General features: G+C 47.3%; 2 protein-coding genes across 4 annotated transcripts in view; both read left to right on the top strand.

Moving 5' to 3' along the window:
• The first annotated feature begins 1,087 nt into the window (after positions 1–1,087).
• MEDAG (mesenteric estrogen dependent adipogenesis) lies at positions 1,088–18,507 on the top strand. The gene is made up of 5 exons (XM_086329528.1): positions 1,088–1,519; positions 11,977–12,086; positions 14,012–14,124; positions 14,570–14,855; positions 17,305–18,507. Exons 1-5 carry the CDS (start codon positions 1,242–1,244, stop codon positions 17,427–17,429), a joined length of 912 nt encoding a protein of 303 aa, XP_086185654.1. The 5' UTR covers positions 1,088–1,241; the 3' UTR covers positions 17,430–18,507.
• Positions 18,508–23,082: 4,575 nt separating this feature from the next.
• TEX26 (testis expressed 26) overlaps positions 23,083–27,962 on the top strand; it is a 33,080-nt gene continuing 28,200 nt past the window's right edge. For 2 of the 3 annotated variants that reach the window (XM_086329525.1, XM_086329527.1), the window contains exon 1: positions 23,083–25,047. In XM_086329525.1, the coding sequence (XP_086185651.1) occupies positions 24,870–25,047 (178 nt within the window). In that variant the 5' untranslated portion in view covers positions 23,083–24,869. The remainder of the gene's footprint in view (positions 25,048–27,962) is intronic. The other variant, XM_086329526.1, reaches the window with a different exon arrangement.

Raw genomic sequence — 27,962 nt, 5'->3', positions numbered from 1 at the left:
AGAAGGAAATGGCAACCCACTCCAGTATTCTTCCCTGGAGAATCCCATGGACAGAGGAGCCTGGTGGGCTACAGTCCACAGGGTTCCAAAGAGTCGGATTCGACTGAAGGACACACACACGCTAGGAAAGCGCGGGGCTTATGTTTATTCATTCTACTTTTCTCAGAATTTAGCTTTCTTCCTGTCCGCTAGTATATGTTTTGGCAATAGTTGTACAGTTAAACTGAATGGGAAAGCCCTCCTTTCATGCCTTGCACAAAACGAGCCACACCTAACTCTCAAATATATCTCCACATTGAACACCCGGAGATGTTCCAGGACTCGAGGGGCTCAGCCTCTGGGGAGGCAGGGGAGGAGAGGGCCTCTGGGTCCCTTCGGTTCCCCACCTCCACCCCCGCTCTGGACACACTGCTCCCCGTGGTCTGCCGTGCCAGAGAAGCAAGGAGAACAAAGCGATGGAATCCACGGGGGATTCACGAAGCCATTGTGGGAAAGTGACAAGATGACCAGTGGGATTTCCACATAGAAGGGAATCCAGGCGAAGCAAAAGCTGAGCAGGGGAGATTCACGGAATAATCTAGAAGGGAAAAAACAGCAAGGATAGGAGACGGTGGTTGGCATCTGACTCCTGCTTGGGGGCCGGACATGGGAGTAGAGATCAGAGATCCGGCACTGCCCCAGGCCCCAGGGCCCCAGGTGGGGAGCCGGGAGAGGGATGCATGCCTCGCTCCAACCCGTGCGCGGAGGTGTGGTGCCTTGGGCGAGCTGCGCGCCCTGGCTCCCATCCTGGGCCTGACCCCGCAGCCTCGGTGGACGTTTCCCTCCCTCCTGGCACTGTCCCCGTGGCAGTGTCCCCTGGCAGTGTGTGTCCCTACCCCCACCCCCTTCGCCGACAGTGTCCAGGCAGGGGCGGGCCCAGCCCCAGGCGTGGAGCGGCGGACCCCAGGGCGATGAGTAAACCCTTGGCCGCGAGCGGGCGCGGCCGGGAGGGAGCGTGCCAAGTCCTGAGATGCTGTGACGCGCCCGCCCGGAGCGTCTGGGGTCGTGCCCTAGGGCCGGGAGGGGCGCGGCGCGGGATAAAAGGGCCGCGCGGCGCCGGGGCCGTTTTCTCGGCACGGTAGCCGCAGCTCTGCGCTCCTCGCCGGCGGGAACCTGAGCGGCGTCCCGGGGTCCCTGGCGGACCGAGTCGGAGCACCAGCGCCTCCCCGGGGGCCATCAACAGCGAGAGCACGAGCCCGGCCATGGCGGGGCTGGAGAGCGCCCCCGCGGCCAGGCCGAGCCTGACATCCATCTCGTCGGGGGAGCTGCGCAGCCTGTGGACGTGCGACTGCGAGCTGGCCCTGCTGCCCCTGGGCCAGCTGCTGCGGCTGCAGCCCGGCGCTTTTCAGCTGCGCGGCGACCAGCTCGTGGTGCCCGCGCCCGCGGAGCCCGCCTCCGCGCGCGGGGGCTTCAACGTCTTCGGAGACGGTTTCGTGCGCCTCGACGGGCAGCTCTACCGCCTGAGCAGCTACATGAGGAGGTGGGTGGCCTCGCCGCGCACCCCAGCCCGCCTCCTGGTTCCCGCCGAGGCCTCCACGCTACCCACCCCCATCCCCATCCCCATCCCCATGCCTCACTTCCAGAGATCCAGCCTGGACCCCCACCCCCCATCACACTTATAGATTTTTCTCATTGTTAACATCACCCAGAGGTGCGGAGCTCCCCCTGCCCTGGCTTTTTCTGCCTTTTGCACCGACATTTCACAGCTGTCCAAGCCGCCCATAAGGGTGGTAGAGGGTGGGCAGGGAGGGGAGCGCGGAACTGGCTGATGATTCTTCCTTTCTGGCTCCTTAACCCGGTCAAATAAGCTCAAAGTAGAGGCACACCCTTGCTAAGCAGAGACTCACACTCTCGCTTTAGCCTGAGGGGGAGGGGCGGGGAGAGGTTGTTCTCTTCTGCGCTATCAGCTGGATCCAGAGGGGAGACCCGGTGAGAGCAAGCGGAAGTTTACAGTTTCCCATCTTTAGCCTCACTGCCTTTTCAAAAAAAGAAATTAATAAACCGTGTCTGAGAAGGAACCAAAGCCTGTGAAGTCCAACCCAGGGACCATGTGGGCTGTTGAGCGGGCAGTTGGCTGTCGAGTGGGCAGTTCCATTCTGGGAAGATGAGTGCAGTGTGGCTTCCGGGAGCAGAGCTGGGGCCAAAACAACTTGGTGGAGGGTCACTGAATGTTTAAGTGCGGTGGCAAAGTGCCTGAAGCACTTCCTAGGGGACTTGAAAGCAGCAGGATTGAAGCCCATCTGAGGCGGGCTTTGGGAGGGCAAAGGAGGACGAGTTTCACCCTGGGATCTGCTGGGGTCTCTTGCTTCCAGAGGTTACCCGGTGGCTCCAGTTTCACCTGCGGGGTGGGGAGCTTGCTTTTGTGCTGTGGAGCTGGGTATCAGGAAGCGGGACAGGTTGATTCTGAGATGAGTAAGCAGACATCTATTAAGCTAGAAAGCCTTTGCTCCAGGGAGAGACAGCAGCCCCGGGCACCCTATGTGTGGAATAAAGTCAAGAGGGGCCAGCAAACCAAAGGAGATATTTAAAATGCCTTCTTCAAAGCTGCTGGGGAACACCTTGCTTTTCCACTCAAAAGATAGTGAGGGCTTTCACTGAGCGCCTGATACAGGATTCCCCAGCAAAAATCTCTCCCTTTCTGAGCGAATTGAAAATTCCAAGCCATAAGCAGGGGATGGTGGTAGGAACTGAGCTAGAAATCAGATTTGCAGAGATTTTAAAAAAGAAGATAAGCATTGTATTTGAGAACAGAGTGTGAAAAATAAAAATGTCCAGAGTTAATTGAAGCTACAGGTTAGGTCTTAGGCAGTCCTTACTCCCCTGATCTCAGCCAACAGCGCTGCAAAACTTGAACTGGTATTGAAATCTGGTTGTTAAACTCTTGCTTTGAACACCTCCTCCATAAGGGAAAATTAAAATTCCCCCGGCAGTTTGGAGTCCAGAATAAACAATGACGAGGTAACAGAGACCAGGGTGCAAAGAAGAATCAGCAAATACAAGGTTCTTATGGGCTAAGCAATAGCACAAGGGCTTTTGTACCTGGGAATGGCAAGGTGTATCTGAGAATAATTCGGGAGGTGGAACAACCTGCCTTCCTCTTGGGGGACAGACCGTGGCAGGTGGATGTGCAGTCCTGAAAGAGGACTGGGAGGGAACCTGGTCTGAACAGAGGGAGCCTTCTAGAAAGAAGGGGAAGACAGTTGTGGGCGGCAGTGAGAGGTTTTGCCCTCATGGATCAGGCGTGAGAGGCACAGTCAAAATTCAGGTGTCTGAAGTTGCTGCTTCTCAAACTGGCACAGATTTACCCAGTTGTCTTTGGTTTGAAGATAGATGCAGCTTCCTGTCTCAAAATAGTTGCTCTTGAGCTATCGTTCACTTCCTCCTTTCTTCTTTCCTTCGGTGATCTCTAGCCAACTTAACTGAAGAGGAATTTGCATGATTTACTCTTTCCCAGTAAGTTCTAGCACACTTCTAAAGATCCCAGAATCAAGCTCAGAATTCCCACCCATGTTACAAATGAAATTTGCTCAGGGTACCAGGTGTGAATTACCATTAACTATCACACACGCATACACACAGCTTTCCCTTTTTTTTTTCCTATAATGCAGCCTGTTAGTGGGATGTAATGGCCAACGTTTGACAAAGAGGAGCTCTAATCCCTTATTTTCAGTAGTCCTCTAGCATGTAAGAGGCTGCTTGGAAAAAAAGCAAATACATTTTTCTTTAATGTTTACTTGAGTCTCAGCATTGGTGCCAAGTATTTCACAGCTATTGTCTCACAAAAGCTGGCAAAGTTGGTGCCATTGTTTGTTTCTCATTTTTACAGATGAGAAAATTAGGACTCAGATTAAGTAATTTCCCTGGGTGAGATGCCGGTGAACTGCAGGGCCAAGGCCTCTCAGCAGAGTTGTCTAACTCTACAGCCCAGGCTGTCAGCTAGCTGCTTCCAACCTGGAATAATTCTGACTTCCTCTGGGACACAGCAGCACGCTCATAGATTTCCTGAACCTCAAATAAATGACTGGGATTACATCAGCCAGTACACATATAATCAGCCTAAAAGAGAAAGTAAGTCCAGCGGTATGAAGGAAGCCGCTGAAAGTAGTGCTGTGACCTGCTTCTGCTCAGATCTGAGCATCTCTTAGCTGAGTGATGGTCTCAACCCCCTTGAGGTGAGCCGCCTGGGGCAGGAAGTGCAGGGCAGGCAGGGAGGAGACTCATGGGGGTAAAGACTCAGGGGAGGATGCGTCAGGGTTGGATCATACTTAGATTGTCACTGGGGGGAGTGTCAGCTCCATCCACAGTGGGTGGGAGGTGCCTGGGCTCTGTCTGCGGCCCAGGCCCACTTCTCAGAAGCATCTCCGCATGGAGCCTGGCCACCCTTACTGTTGTGCTCAGTGGGCTCCTGACACGACCAATCCTCTGCTCTGGCCCCAGGTCTGAGTCTTGGATTTAATGACCTGCCCAGGATAGCAGCCCCTTATACAGGACGCATAGTGGTATTGATGAAGTAATAACCTCTCATGTGTTGAACTATGGTTTTTATGGAATTCAGTTTAGGGTAAATGTGGACACCTGATGCAAAGAGCCCGCTCATTAGAAAAGACCCTGATGCTGGGAAAGATTGAAGGCAGGAGGAGAAGGGGGTGATAGAGGACGAGATGGTTGGATGGCATCACTGACTCAGTGGATGTGAGTTTCAGCAAACTCCAGGAGATAGTGAAGGACAGGGAAGCCTGCTGTGCTGCAGTCCATGGTGTCACAAAGAGTCAGACACAACTGAGCGACCGAACAACAACAACAAAGTGTGGATAAGCATGAGTGCTGGGCCAGGCTGCCTTGGTTTGTACCCTGGTCCCGCTGCTTACTAGCCGAGTGACTGGGGAAAGTGACTTCATCTCTGTGACTCAGTCTCCTCAGCTGTAAACTGGGAATAATAATGCCACCAACTTTATAAGTTGTTCAGAATTAAAATCTGTTAAGCCCTCAAGATAGTCAGTGGCACACCTTCATCACGGGACCAATGTCAGCTTATGTTCTCATCAAGCAACCCCAACGCCAAATACTTCACATGCTATTTAATCTTTCAGCCTCCTCATGGGGCACCTCTTGTCCGCCAGATTTTATAGGTGAGAATATACATCTCAACAAGGTTAAAATATTTGCTGAAGTCACAGAGGCAGAAATCAAACCCATATGGGGTGATTCAAAAGCCATGAGCCACAGAACTTCCCTGGTGGTCCAGTGGCTAAGACTCTGAGCTCCCAATGCAGGGGGCCTGGGTTCGATCCCTGGTCAGAGAACTAGATCCCGTGTGCCTCAACTAAGGGCATGCATGCTGCAATACTTTTTAAGATTGGGTGCAATTAAAAAAAAAAAGCCACGAGCCATTGCTGCTTTCTTCCTTGGGAGCCTAGCTTTGTCCTTCCAGCCACACTCCAGTCCTTGCAAACACACACCTGCAGGCCTGGATGCAGCCACCCACAGTCCCCAAGGCTTAGCTAAGCCATGACTCCCTGCCCCGACCGGGGCTCCCATCTCCTGCTTCTGCCCACCCATTGGCAGTCTATTTGGCCTGACAGAACAACCCTTCTGCTATACCTGACTCAGCTCAGTAAATGATTCTAACTTCAGGCTCTTGGCTTTGCTTCTTCTTATTTACACCGCTAGGACATAGCCCTGTGGACACAATAAGCAGGGCACTGTGCAGTCCTCTGGTCTGTGTGTGTTTGAATGATTAATTAGTTTGTAAGCCTCTGAATAACAGGGGTTGTGTCCTAGGCCAAAGCTTCTCAAACTTTTAATAAGCTTGCAAGTCTCCTGAGGAGCTTGTTAAAACAGATTGTAGATCAGATACAACTGGAGAGGGACCCAGAATTTTGCAGTTTTACAAGCTCCCCTGTGATGTCAGTGCTGTAGGTCCAATAATCAGACTATAAGCAATGAGGTCTTAGTTGTGAATCTTTTCATATTGAAATGGTACCTTTTTTTAGCCCTCTCCTAAGGGCTTCTGTATACTTCTAGAAAGCAAGACTATTTTCTTTGTTAGGGCCCCAGTGCCAAGCACATAGTAGGTGCTTTGTTGTTCAGTCACCAAGTTGTGTCCAACTCTTCTCAACCCTGTGGACTGCGGTATGCCAGGCTTCATTGTCCCTCACCATCTCCTGGAGTTTGCTCAAACTCATGTCCATTGAATTGGTGATGCCATCCAACAATCTCATCTGTTGCCCTCTTCTTCTGCTGTCAATCTTTCCCAGCATCAGGATCTTTTCCAATGAGTCAGCTCTTTGCAGCAGGAGCAAAAGTATCGGAGCTTCAGACTCAGGATCAGTCCTTCCAAAGAGTATTCAGGGTTGATTTCCTTTAAGACTGACTGCTTTAGTCTGCTTGCTGTCCAAGGGACTCTCAAGAGTCTTCTCCAGCACCACAGTTCAGAAGCATCAATTCTTTGGCACTCTGCCTTCTTTACTGTCCAGCTCTCACATCTGTACATGACTACTGGAAAGACCATAGCCTTGACTATATGGACCTTTGTTGTCAAAGTGATGTCTTTGCTTTTTAACACACTGTCTAGGTTTGTCCTAACATTTGCTTAGTCACTGTTTATTGCAGAAATGAATGATTGAACATGCATATCAATGATTAGAGCCACAGACATTAGAGTGATGAATTGGAAATTTTTGTTTATTTCACAAGAGTCGGGCAGAAGAAGAAGGTGAGATGATAAACCAAAGGAACTGTTTTGAGTGTGTAGGGGAGGTTTTGCATAAAACTAACAAGTTGACACTGGAAAGAATGTCCTTGTAAGCTTTTGCTTAGTCACAGCAAAGAATTGTGGAAGATATTAGCAATTTCTGGGCCTTTTACACAAGGACTATCCAATATATTCCTCTTTTTCTCTATTCCTTCCTACATATTTTAGAAATGAACACACACACACAGATGTGAGCATGCATTTGAATTTCTATTTGTCTTTGAGTATTAACAACAAATTGTCAGTTGTTGTTTAGTTGCTAAGTTGTGTCCAAATCTTTGTGATCCCATGGACTGTAGCCCACCAGGCTCCTCTGTCCACGGGATTCACCAGGCAAGAACACTGGAGTGGTTTGCTGTTTCCTTTTCCAGGGGATCTTCCCTACCCAGGGATTGAACCCAAGTCTCCTACATTAGCAGGTGGACTCTTTACTGCTGAGCCATGAGGGAAGCCAGTTTAAATATTCAGGGGCCGGGAAAATTTGGAGTGACTTTTGAATCATTCCAAGATGATGTAAAATCTGAAGGAAACTGGAGAAGAATAGGTATCTTTGGGGTGGGTGATCTTAGCTACCCCTGATTTGCTAGAAGCAAAAATTCTATGTTCTTTCTTGGTCCCATCTTTCAGATATTGCCTTCATTAAGCAGTTCCCTTTAGCTTTCCAAACTAAAAAGATGAGGAAAGAAATTGGATCAAGGAAGGAGAAACTCTTACTTATTTATTTTTCAGAAACTTATACATAGTCCTCTTTTCCTGGTAACTTGAATGAACACAGCCCTGGCTGTGCATCAGAAGCTTACAGAATTTCACCCTAGGGTCAGCGGAGTTGGCCAGAATTAAAGACACTAATAATGTTTGTTGAGCATCTACTATGAGCCCACGTCTGTATGTCTATGTTCCTGGCACTTCATTACATCATCAAATGGATGGTGATTCTGTTATATCCCTTGTATAGATGAGGGGACCGGGTCAGATGGGTTAAGTAACTCACTCAAGGTCATGATGAGCTGTGGCTCTGGGACTGAGTTCACATAGCCAGTTAATCAGGATACAAATTAAATCTTCTTATTTTGAATCACTATGCTTTCCACTGCGGCTTCCCTCATAGATCAGTTGGTAAAGAATCTGCCTGCAATGCAGGAAACCTGGGTTCAACCCCTGGGTTGGGAGGATCCCCTGGAGAAGGAAATGGCAACGCACTCCAGTATTCTTGCCTGGAGAATCCCAAGGACAGAGGAGCCTGGCAGGCTACATACAGTCCATAGCGTCGCAAGAGTGGGACATGACTTGGCGACTAAACCACCACCACCACCATGCTTTCCCATCACAGTGGATGAAAGCCAGGTGTAGGAAGTTCCAACCTAGGAGCATTCTGGGGCCAGGGTAAAAGCACTGAAGAAATCAGTTTAAAGCAGCTCTCGTCAACTGCTTCTCTTCCCTAGGGATAACTTCAGCAAATATAATAAATATCCAGGACACAGGAGCAATATCTGCATTAGCAGTTCAGAAATATGCATAATGAAAGATGAGATAGCTAGTCTCATCAGACTAAGGTAGTTTAGTCAGGCTCATCTTAAAACTGTTAGTTGAATGTCGGGTACTTGAAGACCTGTGAGATTTAACAATGAGGTCCTCAGTCTGTTTTGTATCTTAGTGACTTGCATATCCAAATTTCATACCAGCAGGCCTCTGAAGGGCAGTGTCTGTGCATATGTCTGAATTCAAAAGGGATGTTCCCATTTATTTATTCCACTGTGATTCTGAGGTGTTTAACAATTGGACCATGTCTGGGAGGCTGGGAATGGATGAACGTAAGGGGATATTTCTTCTTTGCAACCTGGTTTCAATAGAGCGTTAAGCAGGGATCTTGCCACAATCTCGTCTGCAAATTCTGTTATCAGAGCTCTCGCGTGAGCAGCATTTTCTCACATCTGTGGTACAGCGATAACTGGCACTGCTCTGTGATGTGTTGACAGCCCGGGTAAGATCCTAAAAGTGTCTCTAAATCATCAAAGGAAGATTAAATGATGTTGAGAGTCGTCTTATTATTCAGGATATCTTATTAAATTCAGGCTCCAGAAGAAGTGACTCATGTTTAAGTTATGCATTTAACTCAACATGTGACTCTCCAGAAGACCCCCCTTCCCCTCCCTCCTCCAAGTCCCTTGACTTTGATCAGGGTTAGTAGCATTCAGAAAAAGCCTCTTCCGCGGAATTCTGGAGGAAACCAATTATTTTCCCAACCGGTGATTGTTTCCAAGTTGAGATTTTTATCTTTTCCCTGCCAACGATACCTCCAATGAAACAATCGATTTTAGGCAGAGGCAAGTGGAGCACTGTCATTTGGGTAAGTCCAGACTGCAGGCTTTCTCACTGTATTACGCACGCACGCATGCCCTAGAGAGTGACCATAAGACCATGGCTGTTGAGAGCAGAGGAATCACCTTGAGGGAAATATTAAGTGCTTAACTGACTATCAGAGAAGGCAATGGCACCCCACTCCAGTACTCTTGCCTGGAAAACCCCATGGACGGAGGAGCCTGGTAGGCTGCAGTCCAAGGGGTCGTGAAGAGTCGGACACGACTGAGCAACTTCACTTTGACTTTTCACTTTCATGCATTGGAGAAGGAAATGGCAACCCACTCCAGTGTTCTTGCCTGGAGAATCCCAGGGACAGGGGAGCTTGGTGGGCTGCCGTCTATGGGGTGGCACAGAGTCGGACACAACTGAAGCGACTTAGCAGCAGTAGCAGTAACTGACTATGAATTCACTTCATGATAATCAAGGTGGGGTCCCGGCCCAGCATCGTGCATCTGTCTCTCTGTTTACTCCAATCAGATTTGGTCTTTGCTTCTTTTGCTATAAGCTTTTCCTCTTCTTTCTCCCTGTACCCTGTCTCACACCCCCTGAAATCACAGACCTCACTGACTGGCCTTTCCTCCCCTGCTTCCCTGGTCACTCACCTGCCTGTGTTAGGTCCTTGACAGCCAAATAGATGGATGGCAGAGGGGGTGGGGAGCACAGGGGGACCCCTGTACTGCTGCCCTGCGACCCCACCCCCACTTCCTGGGCCCTGAGCACCTCAGCTGCGTAAGGCACAGGTCAGCACCCAGGCTTAGTGAATGAATTAATGAATGAGAGAGAAGGAACCCAGCAAGGGGCATTCCCTTCTTCCTTCCTTCTCCTTTGCTTCCTTTCTCCAGGACCTTTTGGCAGTTGGTCAGCTGGGACAAAGAAGAACGGTGACATTGCCCTTCAGGGGCCCGCTTACCCCATGCTCTCTCCACCCTGTTCTGCCCAGGAAGGGTGGCAGCGGGGGTGGAGGGTGGGGGGCAGGCAGGGAGGCATGGAGGAAAAGCCATGCAGATCCCAGTCTGCATCTGGGTTCTCTCACCCAGTCCATTCCATGGCTCCCCACTTCTCCACCCCAACCCTCCTCTCCCCAACTCCTGCCCCCTCGCACCCACACCCCTGAACAGGGACACCAGCCCCCACCTCTCGTTGCCTGGATGCACCAGCCTGTGTCCCCCTCACCCATCACGGGAGCACCCCCCTAACCACCATCCCCACCCCCATGCCCAGGGTTGGGAGGTGGAGGCCACATTAAAAGCCTGGTGAAATAGAAGGCAGGAAGCATTCCAGGTGCTCCATCGGGGGTCAGGTTTTAAAAGCTCTCAATATCGGATCTGACAATCCCAGAAAAAAAGATGATGACACAGATTTCTAAGAGACGGAGCTGGAGGCGGATGAGCGGAAGCTGTGTTTTCCTGACTCGGGGGTAGATAAATTCTCCCACTGCTCTTGACTCAGGCTTTGGTCTGGGTCTCCAGCTCCAGCCCCTCTAAGCAGGTTGATGGGGAAGGAGGCTGAGGACTGTGTGGCCAGAGCCCCCCAGCTGCAGGTGGTCCCCAAGGCGGTGATTTTTCAGGTCAGGTTCTGGAAGGACCACAAACCAGAAATGCAGGAGTGGTCTCTGCCTGGGACTAGAAGCCAACACACAGCCCTATAGCAAAAGCCCCCCATTCACCCCACGCAGACCTCACAGCGATGCCCATCAGTGGGGAGGCCACCCTGTCTTGAAGAGGGCTCAGGGCAGATGCATCCCCCAGCCCGCTGGGTACCTCTCAGCCCACCCGTGTCCACGCCGCTTCTGAACTTGGGTTTGGCTAGAAAATTAGCCATCTTCTTGAAAGAAGCCAATTTACATCTGTCTTCTTTTAAATCAACAATGCAGGTAGAGACACAGAAAGGCAGCTTGGAAAATGTGTAGAGTAGGGAGAGGAAACTGACATGCTGGAAGACACAGTCAAAAAGCAAAAAGATCTTCCTGGGTTGAAATAATGAACTAAGACCAAGGAGGCTAAATTGAATAGGGCCCTGGGCAGAAATCCTACATTAGTTTTTTAAAACTGTACAAGCTCACAATCGGGAGAGATGTGAAGTAGTTCATGTGAATATTGCATCTCTGGAGGGGGCTGGGTTTATCTCAGGATTAGAAAAGGGAAGAGAAAAAGAGAAGGAAAGGAAAATTTCAGATCCATCAGTTAGGATGACTGCACTGGAGAAGACCTTGAGAAGTCCACTTATGAAGGATAATTCATTCTCAATTCAGGGATACATAGTGCTCTGGTAGCACTATCTTAGGGGCTTCCCAGGTGGCTAGTGGTAAAGAATCCAGTTGCCAACACAAGAGATGAGGGTTTGATCCTTGGATCGGGAAGATACCCTGGAGAAGGGCATGGCAACCCACTCTGGTATTTTTGCCTAGAAAAATCCCACAGGTAGAGGAGCCTAGTGGGCTACAATCCATGGGGTCACAGAGAGTCAGACACGACTGAGTGGGCACGCGTGCACACACACACACACACACACACACTGCTGTCTTACAGCCCAAAAAGATGGTAGTGGTCATCATTTGGTAAAGGCTGCCCCTGAGAGCTGAATGCTGGTGCCAGGCTCCCCCAGCCCCAGGCCACCTTTGGGTGGCATGTTGATCTGTCTGTCAACCAGGGGAGGGGGAATTACTTATTTGATATAAGATATGACTGCCTCCCGAAGAATACATTTTAGAGGACTTCCCTTGGAGGGTCTGTGGATATAGCAGACACGTGTCCAGTACATGCCTGTCCTGACTTCAGTGGAAGGCTACATAGCATTTGTAATCATCTCTGCTTTTTTCACAGATATGTGGAACTGACCAACTACTGCGATTATAAAGACTACAGGGAAACTATATTGAGCAAACCAATGCTCTTCTTTGTTCATGTACAGACCAAAAAAGACTCCTCGAAAGGTAGGTGTATAAAGTTTGGGTTTGGTTCTGCCTTTCTGGGCTGTGGACTGTGGCCTGTTGATGAGGCAGAAGTTGGACGTGGAGAAAGCAGAGAGGGTGTCAGCTTGTGCAAGGCTGGAAGCTAGATGGGTTAGGCCATCAGTGGAGGCCTGCAGAGCATACCTCTAAATGACCCTGCGGCAGAAGCCATTTGTCTCTGAGTTTTCTTTTGTACTTCCTGTCTTGGCAGGAAGTGATCTCTGAGCCTGAAGGGGTTGCAAAAATGACTGGAGTGATGATGATGATGATATATCATACTGTCTGCTGCTGCTGCTAAGTCACTTCAGTCGTGTCCGACTCTGTGTGACCCCATAGACGGCAGCCCACTAGGCTCCCCCGTCCCTGGGATTCTCCAGGCAAGAACACTGGAGTGGGTTGCCATTTCCTTCTCCGATGCATGAAAGTGAAAAGTGAAAGTGAAGTCGCTCAGTGGTGTCCAGCTCTAGCAACCCCATGGACTGCAGCCTACCAGGCTTCTCCATCCATGGGATTTTCCAGGCAAAAGTACTGGAGTGGGGTGCCTACCCCGTATCAAATACTCATGTGAGGAATGAGTTAATGTCAATAATTGGGCAAAAACCCTGTGGGGCATGTCATCCAAAGGAGAACATTTTTGGACCTGAAAACAGGAATTGTAATCATTATGCTGGGACAAAGGTATGAACTAGAACTGACTCAGGCATAACTAGGATGCCTGGTCATCCTGCCTATGTGGTACTTATACCATCCCCATTTTATAGATGAGATAGTGATAGTGAAAGTCACTCTGCTGCTGCTGCTGCTAAGTCACTTCAGTCATGTCCGACTCTTTGCGACTCCATGGACTATACAGTCCATGGAATTCTCCAGGACAGGATGCTGGAGCGGGTAGCCTTTCCCTTCTCCAGGGGATCTTCCCAACCCAGGAATTGAAGCCAGGTCTTCCACATTGCAGGTGGGTTCTTACAGATGAGAATCCTAGTTTTCTCTCTCTGTCTCTCACAGATGAGAAAACTGGGATAAAGGAAATAAATGTTATTTGCAAAGCTTGATCTGGACACCAAGCGGGGAAAGGGAGGGTGGCATGAATTGGGAGATTGGGATGGATGTATATATACTATTGATATTATATATAAAATAGATAACTAATGAGAACCTACTGTATAGCTCAGGGAATTCTACTCAGTGCTCTGTGGTGGCCCTAAATGGGAAGGAAATCCAAAAAAGAGGGGAGATATATATACGTGTAGTTGACTGACTTTGCTGTACAATAGAAACTAACATAACACTATTAAGCAATTATTCTTAAATAAAAATTAATTTTAAAGAAAAGAAAAATGCTTGTAGATGCTTTCATGTTTCATGCTGTGGCCTTCAAATTTCAAAGATATCCCTTTATTGTTTCTTCCAGGAAATCAAACTGATAGCAACTAAATTAACTCAAATTCCTATATGAAAATATCTCTATTTGCCCGTCTTCCTCCTGCTCAAAGTGGTATGTGGAGAGTCACGAGCATAAGTTCTGTGATAGCGTTAGAATTTCTTAAACTTACTTCTAAAATGTTCTTATTTAAAAATGAGTCCAAGAGAGTAAGAATGGGCCTACAAATTCCAAAGAGACTTCCTCAAACACGCCCTTCCTCATTCAGATTCATAGAGCTGATTCTCTGCTCATCTTGTTCGGAGTCATTCAGATCCCCTGCTCACTTCATAATTCAAAGTCAAGATGCCCTTCTCTGCAGGAGGGGCCAGGAACAGATCACAGTGTAACAAGGAATGCTTGTTAGCGCATCTGAGCCCTTGATGTCATTTGGCTTGCTGGTGACCGGAAAGTCGACAATTCTCTAAGAAGCAGGTCTAGGTCACAAGTGAGCCCTTGTTTTTGACTTGTGCTTCCTCATTTCTAGAAAGGACATACGCATTTCTTGTAAACACAAGGCACCCCAAGATAAGAAGACAGATAGAGCAGGGGATGGACATGGTCATTTCCTCAGTGATTGGAGAAAGCTACCGGCTCCAGGTGAGTTGGCCTGTGTTAATCCACGGCTGCCAACACAGAAGGGGGTCTGGACATTGCAAGCCAGGATGGAGTCCCTAAAGCTTAACTCTCACTTAACTGAATCCAGACTGACATTTTCTGTTGCTGCATTATCACTACCAATAAGGTGAACTTAGTTTCTAGCAACTTCTGAGAAATGGGGTAAGAATAAATATCAGTTTGACCAAGCAGTTCAAGGTCTTTACCTTGAACTTGATGGAACTTATGCAAAGGTAAAGATTTGTTTGTTTGTTTTTAAATAAAGACACCTATTTAAAATTATGTCAGAAAGAGAAATAAAGGGTGTGATATTTTGGACATTTGGACAGCTGTTAATTCTATAGTATAATTGTATGGTAATGTATGTCTATAATATAATGTTATAATTATATTCATGTAATTAATTAAATGCTTCTTTCTATTTCAGTTTGATTTTCAAGAGGCAGTAAAGAATTTTTTCCCTCCAGGAAACAAGGTTGTTAACGGAGAAGAGTTGAGCTTTGCGTATGAATTCAAAGCCGATGCATTGTTTGATTTCTTCTATTGGTTTGGGCTCAGCAATTCCACTGTAAAAGTGAATGGAAAAGTTCTAAATTTGTCAAGTACAAGCCCAGAAAAGAAGGAGACCATTAAATTATTTCTGGAAAAAATGAGTGAACCTTTAATCCGAAGGAGCAGTTTTTCTGATCGAAAATTCAGCGTAACTTCTAGAGGTATGTTAAAAATTCTCAAGTAGGGGCTTCTCTGGTGGTCCAGTGGTTAAGATTCTGCACTTCCACTGCAGGGAGAGAGGTTCAGTCCCTGATCAGGGGACTAAGATCCCACATGCCATGTGGAGGGACCAGAAAATTTTTTTAAATGAAAAAATAAATCTGACCTTTAAAAAAAGTTCTCAAGTACCCCCAGAATGATAGTTGAAGGGTAGAATAATATCACGGGAGAAAAGAATCAATTAATGGAAAAGGAAAGGCCTCTTGATAAAGGGGAAATATAATATCACATTTTTCAGAAAGAAGTGAGAAACATTTACTACCAAAAGGAAATATAGTAAACTAACACAACACTGTAAATCAACTGCACTCCAATAAATTTTTTAAAAAAGAATATAATGACTTTTCCTTTCAGGCTCCTTAAGGTTTTCTCTCAGTGGTTTCACTGTGCAGCATACTCAGAAAATAATTTTAAAATATATTGTTAACATAAATACATGTTAATGCTCATTGAAGTATTTTTAACAATAATTTAACTAAAGAAGAATGATGTTTTCCTGATGTGCATATTCAGGGCAACAGAATGTTAGGGAAACGTGTTGGTTAGGGGAGGAAGACACATGGTCGAGACATCCATCTTTAAAAATGTTTGAGGGCTTCCCTGGTGGCTCAGTGGTAAAGAATCTGCCTGCCAATGCAGGAGGCACGGGCTCCATTCCTGGTCTGGGAAGATCCCACATACCTCAGAGTAAGCCCTTGCGCCACAATATTGAGCCTGTGCTCGGCAACAAGAAAAACCACTACAATGAGAAGCCCTCCCATCATAACTAGAGAGTAGCCCGCACTCACCACTAGAGAAAAGCCCATGCAGCAAGAAAGACTTAGCACAGCCAGAAAATAAATAAAATCAATAAAATTATAAAAAATATATTTGGAAGGTTCTCCAGGGTTTCTAAGACTACTAAAGAATAACCCGTGAGACTTCTTCTCTTAACAAACTGCAGGTCATATCTGGTGCGTTCTGGATTTTCTATCCAGTAGCTCCTCCCCAGGATTTGGCAAGACTTTTCAGGTGGTGTGGCTAAGGCAGTGACACCAGTCAAGTCTTGTCTGGATTTGTCTTCTGCTGAGCCTGCCCTCTGTCCCAGGCTAGTCTGTGCTGAAAGGCAACTTCCTTGAACCAGTACTCTTGCAGCTAATTGCCAACAAAGAAAAACACTCCAACAAGCCAAAAAATCCACCAGTCTCTATGAACTGCAGTTAAAAATTTTTTTAAAGAATACAGATGCTTCACTAATTGTTTTCCATGACAGTTGCTTTCTTCCAATGTTTCTAGCAAAATAGCTTGAAGTGTGTATTAATTGTTTAGTCACGTCTAACTCTTTGCAACCCTGAAGACTGTAGCCTGCCAGGCTCCTCTGTCCGTGGAATTCTCCAGGCAAGAATACTGGAGTGGGTTGCCATTGCTTTCTCCAAGATCTTCCTGACGCAGGGATCGAACCCAGGTCTCCTGCATTGCAGGCAGATTGTTTACCATTTGAGCCACCAGGGAAGCTTCAGATCAGATCAGATCAGTCGCTTACTCCTGGTTATTTCTTATCCTGGAAGCAGCTTCCCTCTGTCTCTGTGTCCCTCCCTCCCTCCTGCCTTCCCCGCTCCTCCCCTTTTCCCCCTCCTTATTGCTTTATGTTCTCTATCTGGGTGTTCCTTACAAAGATGCCTTTATGTTCTGTCCCATCGCAGCCATGTGTGGTGGTGGGGAGCAGGGTTTATATGCTCATCCTTTTGGGGAAGGTTACCTTGTCTGGTTGTGCCCACACCAGATGCCCGGTCCTCCCTTGGACACCCTCCAGCCTCACCCCCTGGCCAGGGCAGCCTGGGCAGGCTTTCTCTGTTTCACCATCACTCACTCTCTGTCCTGCAGGCTGCATCCACTGGGTATCCCGGGGACACCGAGGGGCATGTGAAGTTGGGCAGTGCTTCCTTGCAAGTTTACTCTGACCCAGCCCTGAGGCCCCCTTCCACTCCAGAACGGGGGAGGGAGGATTCCTCAAGGCTCATCTGAGCCATAATTATGCACCTCAGGTGGTCCAGCCACAACACATCAGTGGCCAGGCAGGCATCTCCACTGGCTCTGCCCTGGTGATCAGTTAGAGTCTCCTTCTCAGAAACTGACCTCTGTCCTTGGCATCTGGTCCCCACCTGTGGGCCTTCTGTCATCAAGTGAGAAACGGTACCTGCATGCCCAGTTTACGGAGAGGCAGGTGACCATCCGCGTCCTCTTGGTGAACAGCAAGTAGCATGTTTCTGTCTTTTGAGTTTTTCTGGGGAAGCCAGGATTCTCTGTTCACATTGAAATGTTTACATTGGATGTTGTGTGGGTTTTAAGTACTGTTGGGTTTTGGTTTACCAGAGATGGTAATAATGCAGGCCCTTTTTACTTTTTTTTCAGGTTCAATAGATGAAGTTTTTAACTGCAGTCTGTCACCCAGATCATCTCTGATGGAGCCTCTTGTGGCAGAATTGCCATTTCCATGCGTTGTGGAATCTGAGGAGACACCAAACCCATTTATCTGATTGGGCTGGATGTTCCGCAGTTCCTCCTACACCCCAGGCCTGTGCCAGCATCGAGGGCTAAGGGGACGTGGGAGAGTAGGGAGGCGGGTACCTCCAGACCCTCTCCTCTGACAGGCCCCTTCCTTGCATTTCCAAGGGTGATGCCTTGGCAGTCTGATGCAGCTGACTTCAGGATGGGAGGCTTTGGCCCCACGGCTGGAAGGTTCCTCTTCTTTGAACGCTTCTGCAAAGAGCCAGAGGGAAGCAGCAGGCATCATACCCTGGCATACCCTGGCACCACATACCCTGGCATCCTGGGGGCTTCCCAGGCGGAGCCATCTTACCCAGGTTTTGCCCCAAGATGCTTCCTATTTCCAGGTTTGGCCCTCTGCTTGGGGACATCCCTGTCTGAACCTAAACCCAGCAAGTGTGAGGTTAGCAGTGCCACTGTCTTGCAAACCTGGCTCAGCAAAAAGTCCAGGACATCTTTCTCCAGAAGTCAAGTCTGTCATCCTGCTGGTGGGATGAAACCTTAGGACAAACAGCGGAGGTGAGGCTTGACGGAGGGCTGGCCAGTCTGGTAGGATTGCAAGCCTGCCCCCGCTGCCTGAAATCTGAACTCCTGTGGCCTCCCTCTTAACAGAGTGGCCTGTGCAGAGAGAGGCCAGGTGATGCGATACCACACATGACGGGAGAAGGATAATGTATGCGGCCGTGTCCTCTCTAATAAAAGCACATAATGTCAGCTGGGTATTTTATAAGCTTTTAGCAATCCTAACACTAAAAGCAAAATAGAAGAAAGCTATATATTATCATAATACATTGTAGTCACATCAATAACATTTTTCATCTCATAGCTACAGTGGAGTTCTTCAAAAAGAAAAAAAAATCATCCTATCTACATATAAAAACCTTCATGAATGAATTGCTACATAGGCTTCTAATGAGAAAGATTTGTGGGTCCCAAGTATAATTTTCTTATCCTTTTAAAGAATGTTCCTGTATGATGCATTTTGATAGCACCACCAATTGTCCTTTCGTTTGTATTTGAAATGGTATGTGCCATATTCGTGAAATTAAATGTTTCCTTAGCATTCAACATAGAATTGATTAAATTTGTGACCAAGGTGTGTGACCATTCCATCATGCTATGCAGGTGGTATGTTGGCCTTGTAACTTACTAACTTACAGTAAGAATTGTGGTTTTATAGCTACTTTCTCAGGAAGAGCCTTTTGGGGGACTTCCCCAGTGGTCCAGTGGTTAAGACTCTGTGCTTCCAATGCAGGGGGCGCAGGTTTGATCTCTGGTCAGGTAACAAGGATCATGCATGCTGCAGGGCACACCCAAAAATAAATAAACAAAAATTTTTAAAAAGAAGAGCCTTTTTTGAATAACAAGTCTATGAAGTATTTGGAGGAAAAAAAGTGATACTGATGTTTCAGAAAATGGGAATCTTCCTTAATAACAGAAAATTATAAATGTTTATTATTCAAATTCAGTGCAAAATGAAGAATATTAACAATCAAATAAGTTTTATACCAGAGCAAATAAACCTTAGGTGGATATCCAATAGTATATACTTCCCAAAGGGAATAGAAACTCTATTCACAAAAATTGACAAAGTCCATTTTTTGAAAAGCCATCAGTCATCACTCCAGGAATGGACTAAAGATCTAAAAGTTTTCTTTTATCATTAAAATTTGTTATCAGTTGACTCGGAACCAAGTGCATTCACTCATTCGATATTCACTTAGCAAAGTCTATCCACGGCCTTTAAGGAAATACGTATGTGTGCTTAGCTGGTCAGTTGTGTCTGACTCTTTGAAACCCCATGGACTTAGCCTGCCAGGCTCCTCTGTCCATGGAATTCTCTGGGCAAGAATACTGGAGGGGGTTGCCATGCCCTCCTCGAGGGGATCTTCCTGTCCTAGGAATTGAACCCAGGTCTCCCACATTATAGGTGGATTCTTTACCATCTGAGCCACCAGGGAAGCCGAGGGCTGGTGAGTAATGGTGCCTAAAACATAGCCCTTGCTTTTAAGGAGTGTCCAGTCTTGTAACAGACAGGTGCTCAGCTAGTAAGAACAATAGTATCAGTGCTCAGGGACACATTCAAAATTGAAAGCATCTAAAATGCTTATGATCCAGTTTTGGTGATAAAATTAATGACGGTAAGTGTAAAATTTAGTTTTAAAATAAACATGTAATGATTGATTTATCCAAGTGACAGATTACAGAAGCTCTCAGTGAAAGAGTCACTTTAAGCTATTAATTTGTTCCAAAAGAATGCAAATCCGGACATTATCTACAGGAGGGAATTTTTATCTTATTACCTCATGGTTAGAGTTTGAATTTTGGCCAAAGGATAACACTGCCTAACTCGATTGCTTACCTTAATTATCAGCTCAAACGTCTTCTGTTTCAAGTACTCTATCTTCAAAGAGCAAAGTTATACCCATATTTAAGAAATTCAAAAGAATGTGCATCAATTTCTGAACAGAGTTTCTAACGCATTTCAAAGATGCTTTAAGCAATAGCAGTGTCAGTATAATAAATGATTACTTTGAAGAAGAGAACATTCATTTGGAAGGATAAATGCTGGCCCAACAGATTTTAAATGAATGTTCACACTTGATACTCATGGCTTGAATAAACTTGAGAGAACCAACAGTGTAAGGCATGAATAATTACTCTTAAGAGTTCAGAGAAGACAAAAACTCAAGAATCAGAAGACAAGAGAGATGGCCCAGGAGAGAGGTGACATGTATGTACTATTGACAAGGTTTTGATAGAATCAAAGGTCTGAACTTGCTGTTACGGCTTTATTTGAATAAAATGTGAGTTTGGTGAGTGGCAAGTTAGAAGCAGAGCTTAGAATTTACCCTGTTAAACTGGACTGTCCTAATAGAGACTAGTATGGGATTTTCTTTTCTGGATTTTTCAATGGAAGGATAGCAGTCATTCTTGGATTGCTTAACCACAACCCCTGTTGGTGGCAGATAGGAACCAGGTGACCTCAGGAAGACCTGGACCTCATTCTGCCCCAGGCCATCCTGGGCCTCTGGCTTGCTGGCCTACTTTGCAGATTTAGGAATTGCCAGGCCCCACAAGTGTGGGAGCCAATTCCTTAAACTAAGTCTCTCTCTCTGTATACACACACACTATTGGTTCTGTTTCTCTAGAGAACCCTTAATAACACAGAGTCCATCACAGAAACTGAGGAAATGTTTTACAAGGCAATCAATCAGCTAAAAGAGAAATGGCAGTATTTTTTTTTTTTTTTTACATGAAGAGACTTGAATAAAAATAAAAGCACTGCATACCACATAGTAACTGGAAGTCTTTTGCCCAAATACAACAAGCAAGTCAGAAAAACCCCACTCATCATATTGGTACCCAAAGCACTTGGCATCGCTGAAGAATATCTGTGACCTTTTCTGGGCTTTTGGAAGCAGCCACCAGCCGAGTCTCCCACCAACTCTTTCCCACTCCCTCTCCAAGCTTGCATCTCGTGTCAACCGAAGCAGAGCTCCTCAGGCTGGAATGTGCCCTGGAATCTCTTGAGGGTGAGGCTGCAGATCCTGATCCAGGAGGTCTGGATGGAGCCTGAGCATCTGTGTTTCTAACAAGCTCCCAGGTGATGCCAAGGCTGCTGGTCCCGGGACACGGTTCTAGATCTATCCATCTCAAATGTCGTGAATCACCTGCGGGTCTTGTTAGAAAAGCAGAATCTTACCCTCTCCCCACCCTCTGCCCTGACTTACTGACTCAGAACCTGTGTCTTCACCAGATGCCCAGGTTGTGGCAGACATGCTCAGTTTGGGGATCACTTCCTGGCACATCTACTTCCTCCAGGCTGGGGCCCCATCCACCCTCCCTGGAGGGTCAAGTTCTCTCTCGTGGCTCCTTAGCCTTGGCCTATGAACTTGGTTACTCTTCTCTCCTTTCAGGTAATAACCCTCTACCTGACCCATTCCCTCTTCCCCCACTAGACTCTCTTCTCTTACATGGGCAAAATTCAAGTGTTCTTTCCTTGCTGTCTCCTCCCTCCACCACCCACCCCTGTCCTTACTTCTTCATCTCATGTTTCTTCTGGCCCTGTGCATGGCAGACAGAAATTGATTGTAATCATTTAAATTGGGAATAACCAATTAACATTTAACCCATTCAATGCAGCTACTCTCAACTGGTTTTGTGTGTGTGCCAAGTCCCTTCAGTCGTGTCTGACTCTTTGTGACCCCATGGACTGCAGCCAGGGAGAATCCTCCGTCCGTGGGATTCTCTAGGGAAGAGTACTGGAGTGGGTTGCCATTTCCTTCTCCAGGGGATCTTCCTGACCCAGGGAATGAACCTGCCTCTCATGTCTCCCACATTGATAGGTGGGTTCTTTACCACTAGAGCCACTTGGGAAGCCCCCATTTGGTTTTGATCAATTCAAAACTCTTTCAAAGGCGTATTGGAAGACTCAGTGTCTTAGTTTCTGTGTGATTGACTCACTTTGGCAGGGGATATGGAACCTTGCCTCTCTCACTCCTGGAAAAGAGGATTTACTTAAACTGATCCTTCACACTGTTGCCTAATCCACTTCATTCTCCTCACATTCAGGTGGAGCCCAAGTTTCCCAGAGTGGCTGCTGGGCCTTCTGCTAGGCTCTCTCCCTCCTCTTTCATAGAATGGCAACACCAGGTTCTCAGGGGTTTTGAAGGACACAGGCCGGTCCCTGCTTCTGGGGCCTCACTCAGCCTTTGGGCGCCACTCCCTGTTCACCTGGTTGCCTTCTGAGTGCCCTTGGAAGCTTGTTCAGTCGCTCAATTGTGTCTGACTCTTTGCAACACCATGGACCGCAGCACACCAGGCTTCCCTGTCTCCTGGAGTTTGCTCAGACTCATGTCCATTGAATCAGTGGTGCCATCCAACCATCTCATCCTCTGTCGCCCCTTCTCCTCCTGCCTTCAATCTTTCCTAGCACCAGGGTCTTTTCCAGTGAGTCAGCTCTTTGCATCAGGTGGCCAAAGTATTGGAGCTTCAGCCTCAGCATCAGTCCTTCCAGTGAATATTCAGGGTTGATTTCCTTTAGGATGGACTTGTTTGATCTTACTCTCCAAGGGAGCTCAGCTCAGTCAATCCTTTTAGGTTGCTTTCATTGCCTCCCCCCCACCCCCCCTACCCCAAAGCTCAAGTAATAACCCTTAATGCCTCTAACATACATCATACGGCTCACTTTTGGTGCTTAGTATCTGTTATGGGAAAGAAGAAAGGGAAACATTTCTACTTAATCCTTGAATGGAGTTGTCTCAAGTGAAAGTGAAAGTGAAGTCGCTCAGTCGCGTCCGACTCTTTGTGACCCTATGGACTGTAGCCTACCTGGCTTCTCCGTCCATGGGATTTTCCAGGCAAGAATACTGGAATGGGTTACCATTTCCTTCTCCAGGAGATCTTCCCGACCCAGGGTTTGAACCAGGGTCTCCCGCATTGTTGGCAGATGCTTTACTGTCTGAGCCACCAGGGAAATCTCTAGTTGCCTCAAGGAACCCAAATTCAAAGGCAAGAAGAGCACTGTACTGCTCACGATGAAATGGACCTGTAAGAACCATCCATTTTGAAGCAGAAATGAAAGACTACAAAAAGGAATGAAGATCAGAAGAGCAATAAGACAAAAGAGCAATACCATAGGTGTGTATGGCTTTATGATTTATCAAGTATTGTTAGAATTATTCGTTTCTACAGCCCAGTGAGGTGGGTAGTCGTATATTCACTTTACAGATAAGAAAGCTGAGACTTGGAACTGTATCTGCTTTGTGCCCAAGGCCCCCAGGTAAAAACTGACAGATCTTCTGGCTCTCAGTTCAGTGTGTACCCAACCCACCCCACCCCTTGCCCATTTCACAGCCTGCCTGGAGAAGTCAAATATAAGATATTAATAAAAATTCACTTTTAAAATTCTATATACTCACTCCTCTATTTTTAAAATATACCTCTTTTAAATTATACTATGCTAATGAGCTCTACTATTTCCAGACAGTAATCTGTTATTGGGTGTTACTTGCTTAATTTAGACTTCACTACTAAATCTTAATTTAGATGCATTCCTTCTAATACCATAGAAGTCTGTGTGTCCCACCATTCATTGCAACAAATTTCAGAGTCTAAATGTGTTATATTCATTCCATTACATGGATGGGACTCTACTCTCAGAAAATTCTTATTTAGCACTTCATTTTTAGGCTAAAAATGAAGGACTTTTTAGTACTTGCATGTAAACATGTTTATCTAAGGTCTGTGTTAGAATAACTCTTTGAAAGAATAAGGGATTGTCGTAAATTGCTTTTTAAACGTGGAGCTGGCAGTATCCAATGCATATTTACTGTTTTCTCTTTGCACCGAAGTGGGTAACCCATGCTAAGTCACTTCAGTCACATCTGACTCTTTGCGACCCCTGGATTGTAGCCTTCCAGGCTCCTCCATCCATGGACTCCTCCAGGCGACAATATTGGAGTGGGTAGTCTTTGGCATCTCCTGTATTGGCAGTCAGGTTCTTTACCACTAGCGCCACCTGGGAAGCCCTAAGTGGGTAATGATAGAGAAAGTTGCTCAGTCATGTCCGACTCCTTTCCACCCCATGGACTATACAGTCCACGGAGTTCTCCAGGCCAGAATACTGGAGTGGGTAGTCTTTCCCTTCTCCAGGAGATCTTCCCAACCCAGGGATAGAACACAGATCTCCCTCATTTCAGGCAGATTCTTTATCAGCTAAGGAAGTAGGTAATAGCTGTATCCTAACTTGGAGACATTCAATATTACTAAACTGCTAGTATGTACCAGATTACCAGGTAGCTGCCAATAATATAAAACCCTCTACATTCTGTGAAAATGCTAACATACCTGGGGGAGAGAGACACAGTCCAATCTGTGGGGACAGAAGAACAGTTAAATCAACAAGTACAAAACACAGTTTTTGGTGCCAGGAACATGGCCTGGAGAGGAGAATGGGGTCCCGCACATCGCTGCTCAGTCCTCTTTCCAAGCACACTTTCCACCTTCCCACTGTCCCCTAATTCCTGTGCTGGGGTCGCCCGTTTGATAGCATGGACCTATCTCAGAGACTCTGGCTCTAGTTCCACTGACACACATGACTTGTGATTTTGTCTTCTTGCTTGATTCCTACTTCCTCTTGCTCAGATCCTGCAAGATCCCTGACAATTTAGCCTTCATTCGCTTAAGCTGAAAACTGCGCAAAGATGAACATCTGCAGTTAAAGCCGGACAATATTACTTTCTTCAGTCTAATCCCCTTTTGCTCCTCTTCCCAAATGTATGACAGTGCTCAGGAAAGCTTATTGCATGAATTACACAAATACACAAAAGTAGGGTATCCATGGCACTAGAAACACATCCTTTTACCATCGCACAGCGTGTCCTCAGCCGGCCTGGTGAAGCGCTCAGCACCTCGGTGCACCGGAGATGAGCTGTCGGGACCCTCCTGCGTCTCCATGGCGACGCGTCACAAAACAGCCTCCACCGCAGCACCCAGTCGAGCTGGTGGAAAGCGCCCCGCGACGACGGCCTCTTGGAGCAAGAATGGCAGAGCCTGGGCCGGAAGATGCGTGCCCTTCTCAATATGGCAACAAGAGACGGCCAAGTAAGCCTGCGGACCCTGCCACCTGGCCCGGCGAGGTTCGGGGGCGGGGTCTCTCCTGGAGCTGGGGTACCTAGGGCGAAGGCTGCCCAGGTCTTCAAGATACCGCGATCTTATGGATGGAACTCAATTTAAATAGAGGCTGGGAATTCAGGGAGAATGAAAGGGCCTTCATGACCTTGCCTCTCCCCAGCCCTTCGCCCTAACTCCTGCCAAACCCCTCCCTAAAACGCTCAGTTGTTTAAACGCCCCGTGAAATGCCCAGGAGGGTACAAGGGAAAGGGAGGACTGACACCTTTGGGAGAACAAGGCTAAAGACAAAGACGAAACGGTGGTGGGGAGCTCTGAAGAGAGCAGACCCAGGGGGAACCCTGACCCCAGGCAGGATCTGAGAAACAGCCCAGAAAGGGGGGCAGGGCTGAAGAATGCAGAGACGCGACCCCCAGGCGCATAGGCAGCAGAGGCTGGGAACTAGAGCCTTTGGTACTGGCTTCTAATCTTCGCATCCCTTTCTTTCAAAGGGATCTTGTATCTAACAGAGGCAGTGCTTTTAATACTAATTCTGCATGCAAATGCTGCGGGTTTACTAACTCAGCTTTTTGTGTCGGTGGAGGGAGAGCCACTCTAGCTGTGATGCTAGTGGCGTGATTACTGTGTAGTCAGCTCCATCCTGGCCTTTCTCATGGCAATAATAACCCACTGCAGCCCTCTAGCTGGGTAATTGTGGTTCCCTGGTGGCTCCAGAGCAGTGGGGATTGTTCAACTGTAAATTCCCTAGGATTGCAGTCCCAGGAGAATGAATGAAATGTATACTTTCATCCCATTCATCCCTTTGTAAATTACAAATAGCAGATGAAAAAAAAATAATACAAAAATATTTACAACACCGAGTTTCTCTGTGGTGTCCAGGCAAACAGGAGAGGCAGAGGAAGGTGCATGTTTGTGTGCGTGTGTGTGGGGGGGTGCTCCTCACCAGGATCTCCCCCTTCGCATTCCCCTTGAATCTCATCTCCCTATCTAGCCATGCTGTCTTGGTTTCTTTCACTGTCTGCTCTCCCCTCTCTTGTCTGGGAATGTTGCGATCCTCCAAGGTGTATCCCTCTTGGTTTACATACTCTGAGTGGCCACATCCTGCCACAGGGCTTCAAGTGCCAATTCATGTCTCTCTAATCTTTAGCTCATAAACTCCTCCTCAATCTCAGACCAAAATATTCATCTGTCTACCACAGGCCATTGGATGTCACAGGAGAGCCTCAGACTCATGTACAAAATTACACTCCTTGTCCTCCTAGACACAGAAGTGCAGTGAGGAGGATCCCAGCTGCTCAAAGTAGAGGGGAGGGCACTGACACCTCAAGGTCATCACCAGGTCTCGTTGATTCTGCCTCCAATCAAGCTATTGACATGGCTGCACCCCCTCTGGTGGCTTCCGGGGAGAGTCCTGCCTTGCGTCTTCCAGCTTCTGGTGGCTGTCGGCACTCTTGACCTGTGGCCCCATCACTCCAGTCTCAGCCTGCATGCTCACAATGGCCTCCTCAACCTCCCTCTGCCTCTCTCTTATGTGGATGTTGAAATTGCATTTAGGGTCCAACAGATAATCCAGGATGTTCCTCGCCTCACATCCTTCCTTGCGTCTGCCAAGAGTGATGGGGCCTAGGCTGGTGTTGCTTAGAAAAAACTTCCTGATTTCTCTGTCAAACTCAGAGCTTCAGGCTCAGTGATGGTTCTTTAGAGAGCAGCACCACCTCACAGTTTTTCCCCACTTACTTGTCTATGCTTGAAATTCTCTCAACAAAGAGCATTAATTCTGCAATTGGAATAAAATGCTTTCAAGTGTAAAGTGAAGCAGGAGAATCAAAGGATAATGTCATTTCTAGTATGACGGGATCAGAGAGTAGACAGGAGTCTGCAAGCAGAGGGACAGAGCATGACAGGAAGGGGCTAAGCCTTTCATTAGACTAGGGGAGCCTCAGGTGGAGGTGAAACTCACCAAATGTGAAGAGATCATTTCACCCCGGTGTTAGTGAAATGTAAAAAGCCACAGGTAACTGCCAAGCTATGAAGGAGCAAATGACCACTGAATTAAAATTTAAAACTATATTCCCAAGTAATTTGGTGGTACTCTGTTGGCAATGAGAGGTTGGGCAGATCAGTTCTAGGGTCTGCCAATGCAGGAGACCTGGCTTTGATATCTGGGTTGGGAAGATCTCTTGGAGGAGGGCATGGCAACCCACTCTAGTATTCTTGCATGGAGAATCCCATGGACAGAGGAGCCTGACAGGCTATAGTACATAGGGTTGAAAAGAATCAGACAGGACTAAGTGACTAAGCACAGCAGTGAATTCTCTGTCCACACTCTCCTGGGTCTGCCAGGGGCATTTGCCTTGTAGGTGGTCCCTCCCTCCTCCTGGAAACTCCTTTTTCCTTCCGCCATCCACAGCCTCCTGGTTCTCTGCTCATCTTACACTCTTCTCAGCCTCCTTCTCCAGCTGCTCCTCATCTCCCAAACCTCTTGATATTGGACAGGCCTGGGTTTCAGCCTTCGGACATCAGCTCTTCTAATGACACTCCGTCCCTTGCTGAGCTCACCCACTCTCACAGCTTTACAGAACATCTATACCATACAATGGGATTCCCTGGTGGCTCAGCTGGTAAAGAGTCTGCCTGCAATGTGGAAGACCCTAGCTCGATCCCTGGGTCACGAAGATCCCCTGGAGAAGGAAATGGCAACCCACTCCAGTATTCTTGCCTGGAAAATCCCATGGACAGAGGAGCCTAGTGGGCAACAGTCCATGGGGTCGCAAAGAGTGGGACACAACTGAGTGACTTCACCATACTATACAATCTTGCGCAGTCATTACAAAGAATGAATTGGAGCTGCAGCAGACGAGGGATTTTCATATCATGCTATTAAGTGA

This window comes from Bos grunniens, chromosome 12 (assembly GCF_055505025.1).
Source record: "Bos grunniens cultivar Pamir isolate PY7600 chromosome 12, Bosgru_T2T1.0, whole genome shotgun sequence".
NCBI classification, from domain to species: Eukaryota; Metazoa; Chordata; class Mammalia; order Artiodactyla; family Bovidae; genus Bos; species Bos grunniens.
The sequence above is the reverse complement of the archived record's forward strand: the minus strand, read 5'-3'. Positions and strand labels throughout refer to the sequence as shown.

Coding starts and splice junctions, on each gene's coding strand:
- MEDAG (XM_086329528.1), top strand. CDS start 1,242: ATGGCGGGGCTGGAGAGCGCCCCCGCGGCCAGGCCGAGCCTGACATCC. Junction 1,520..11,976: donor CTGAGCAGCTACATGAGGAG/GTGGGTGGCCTC, acceptor CTTTTTTCACAG/ATATGTGGAACTGACCAACT. Junction 12,087..14,011: donor CAAAAAAGACTCCTCGAAAG/GTAGGTGTATAA, acceptor CCTCATTTCTAG/AAAGGACATACGCATTTCTT.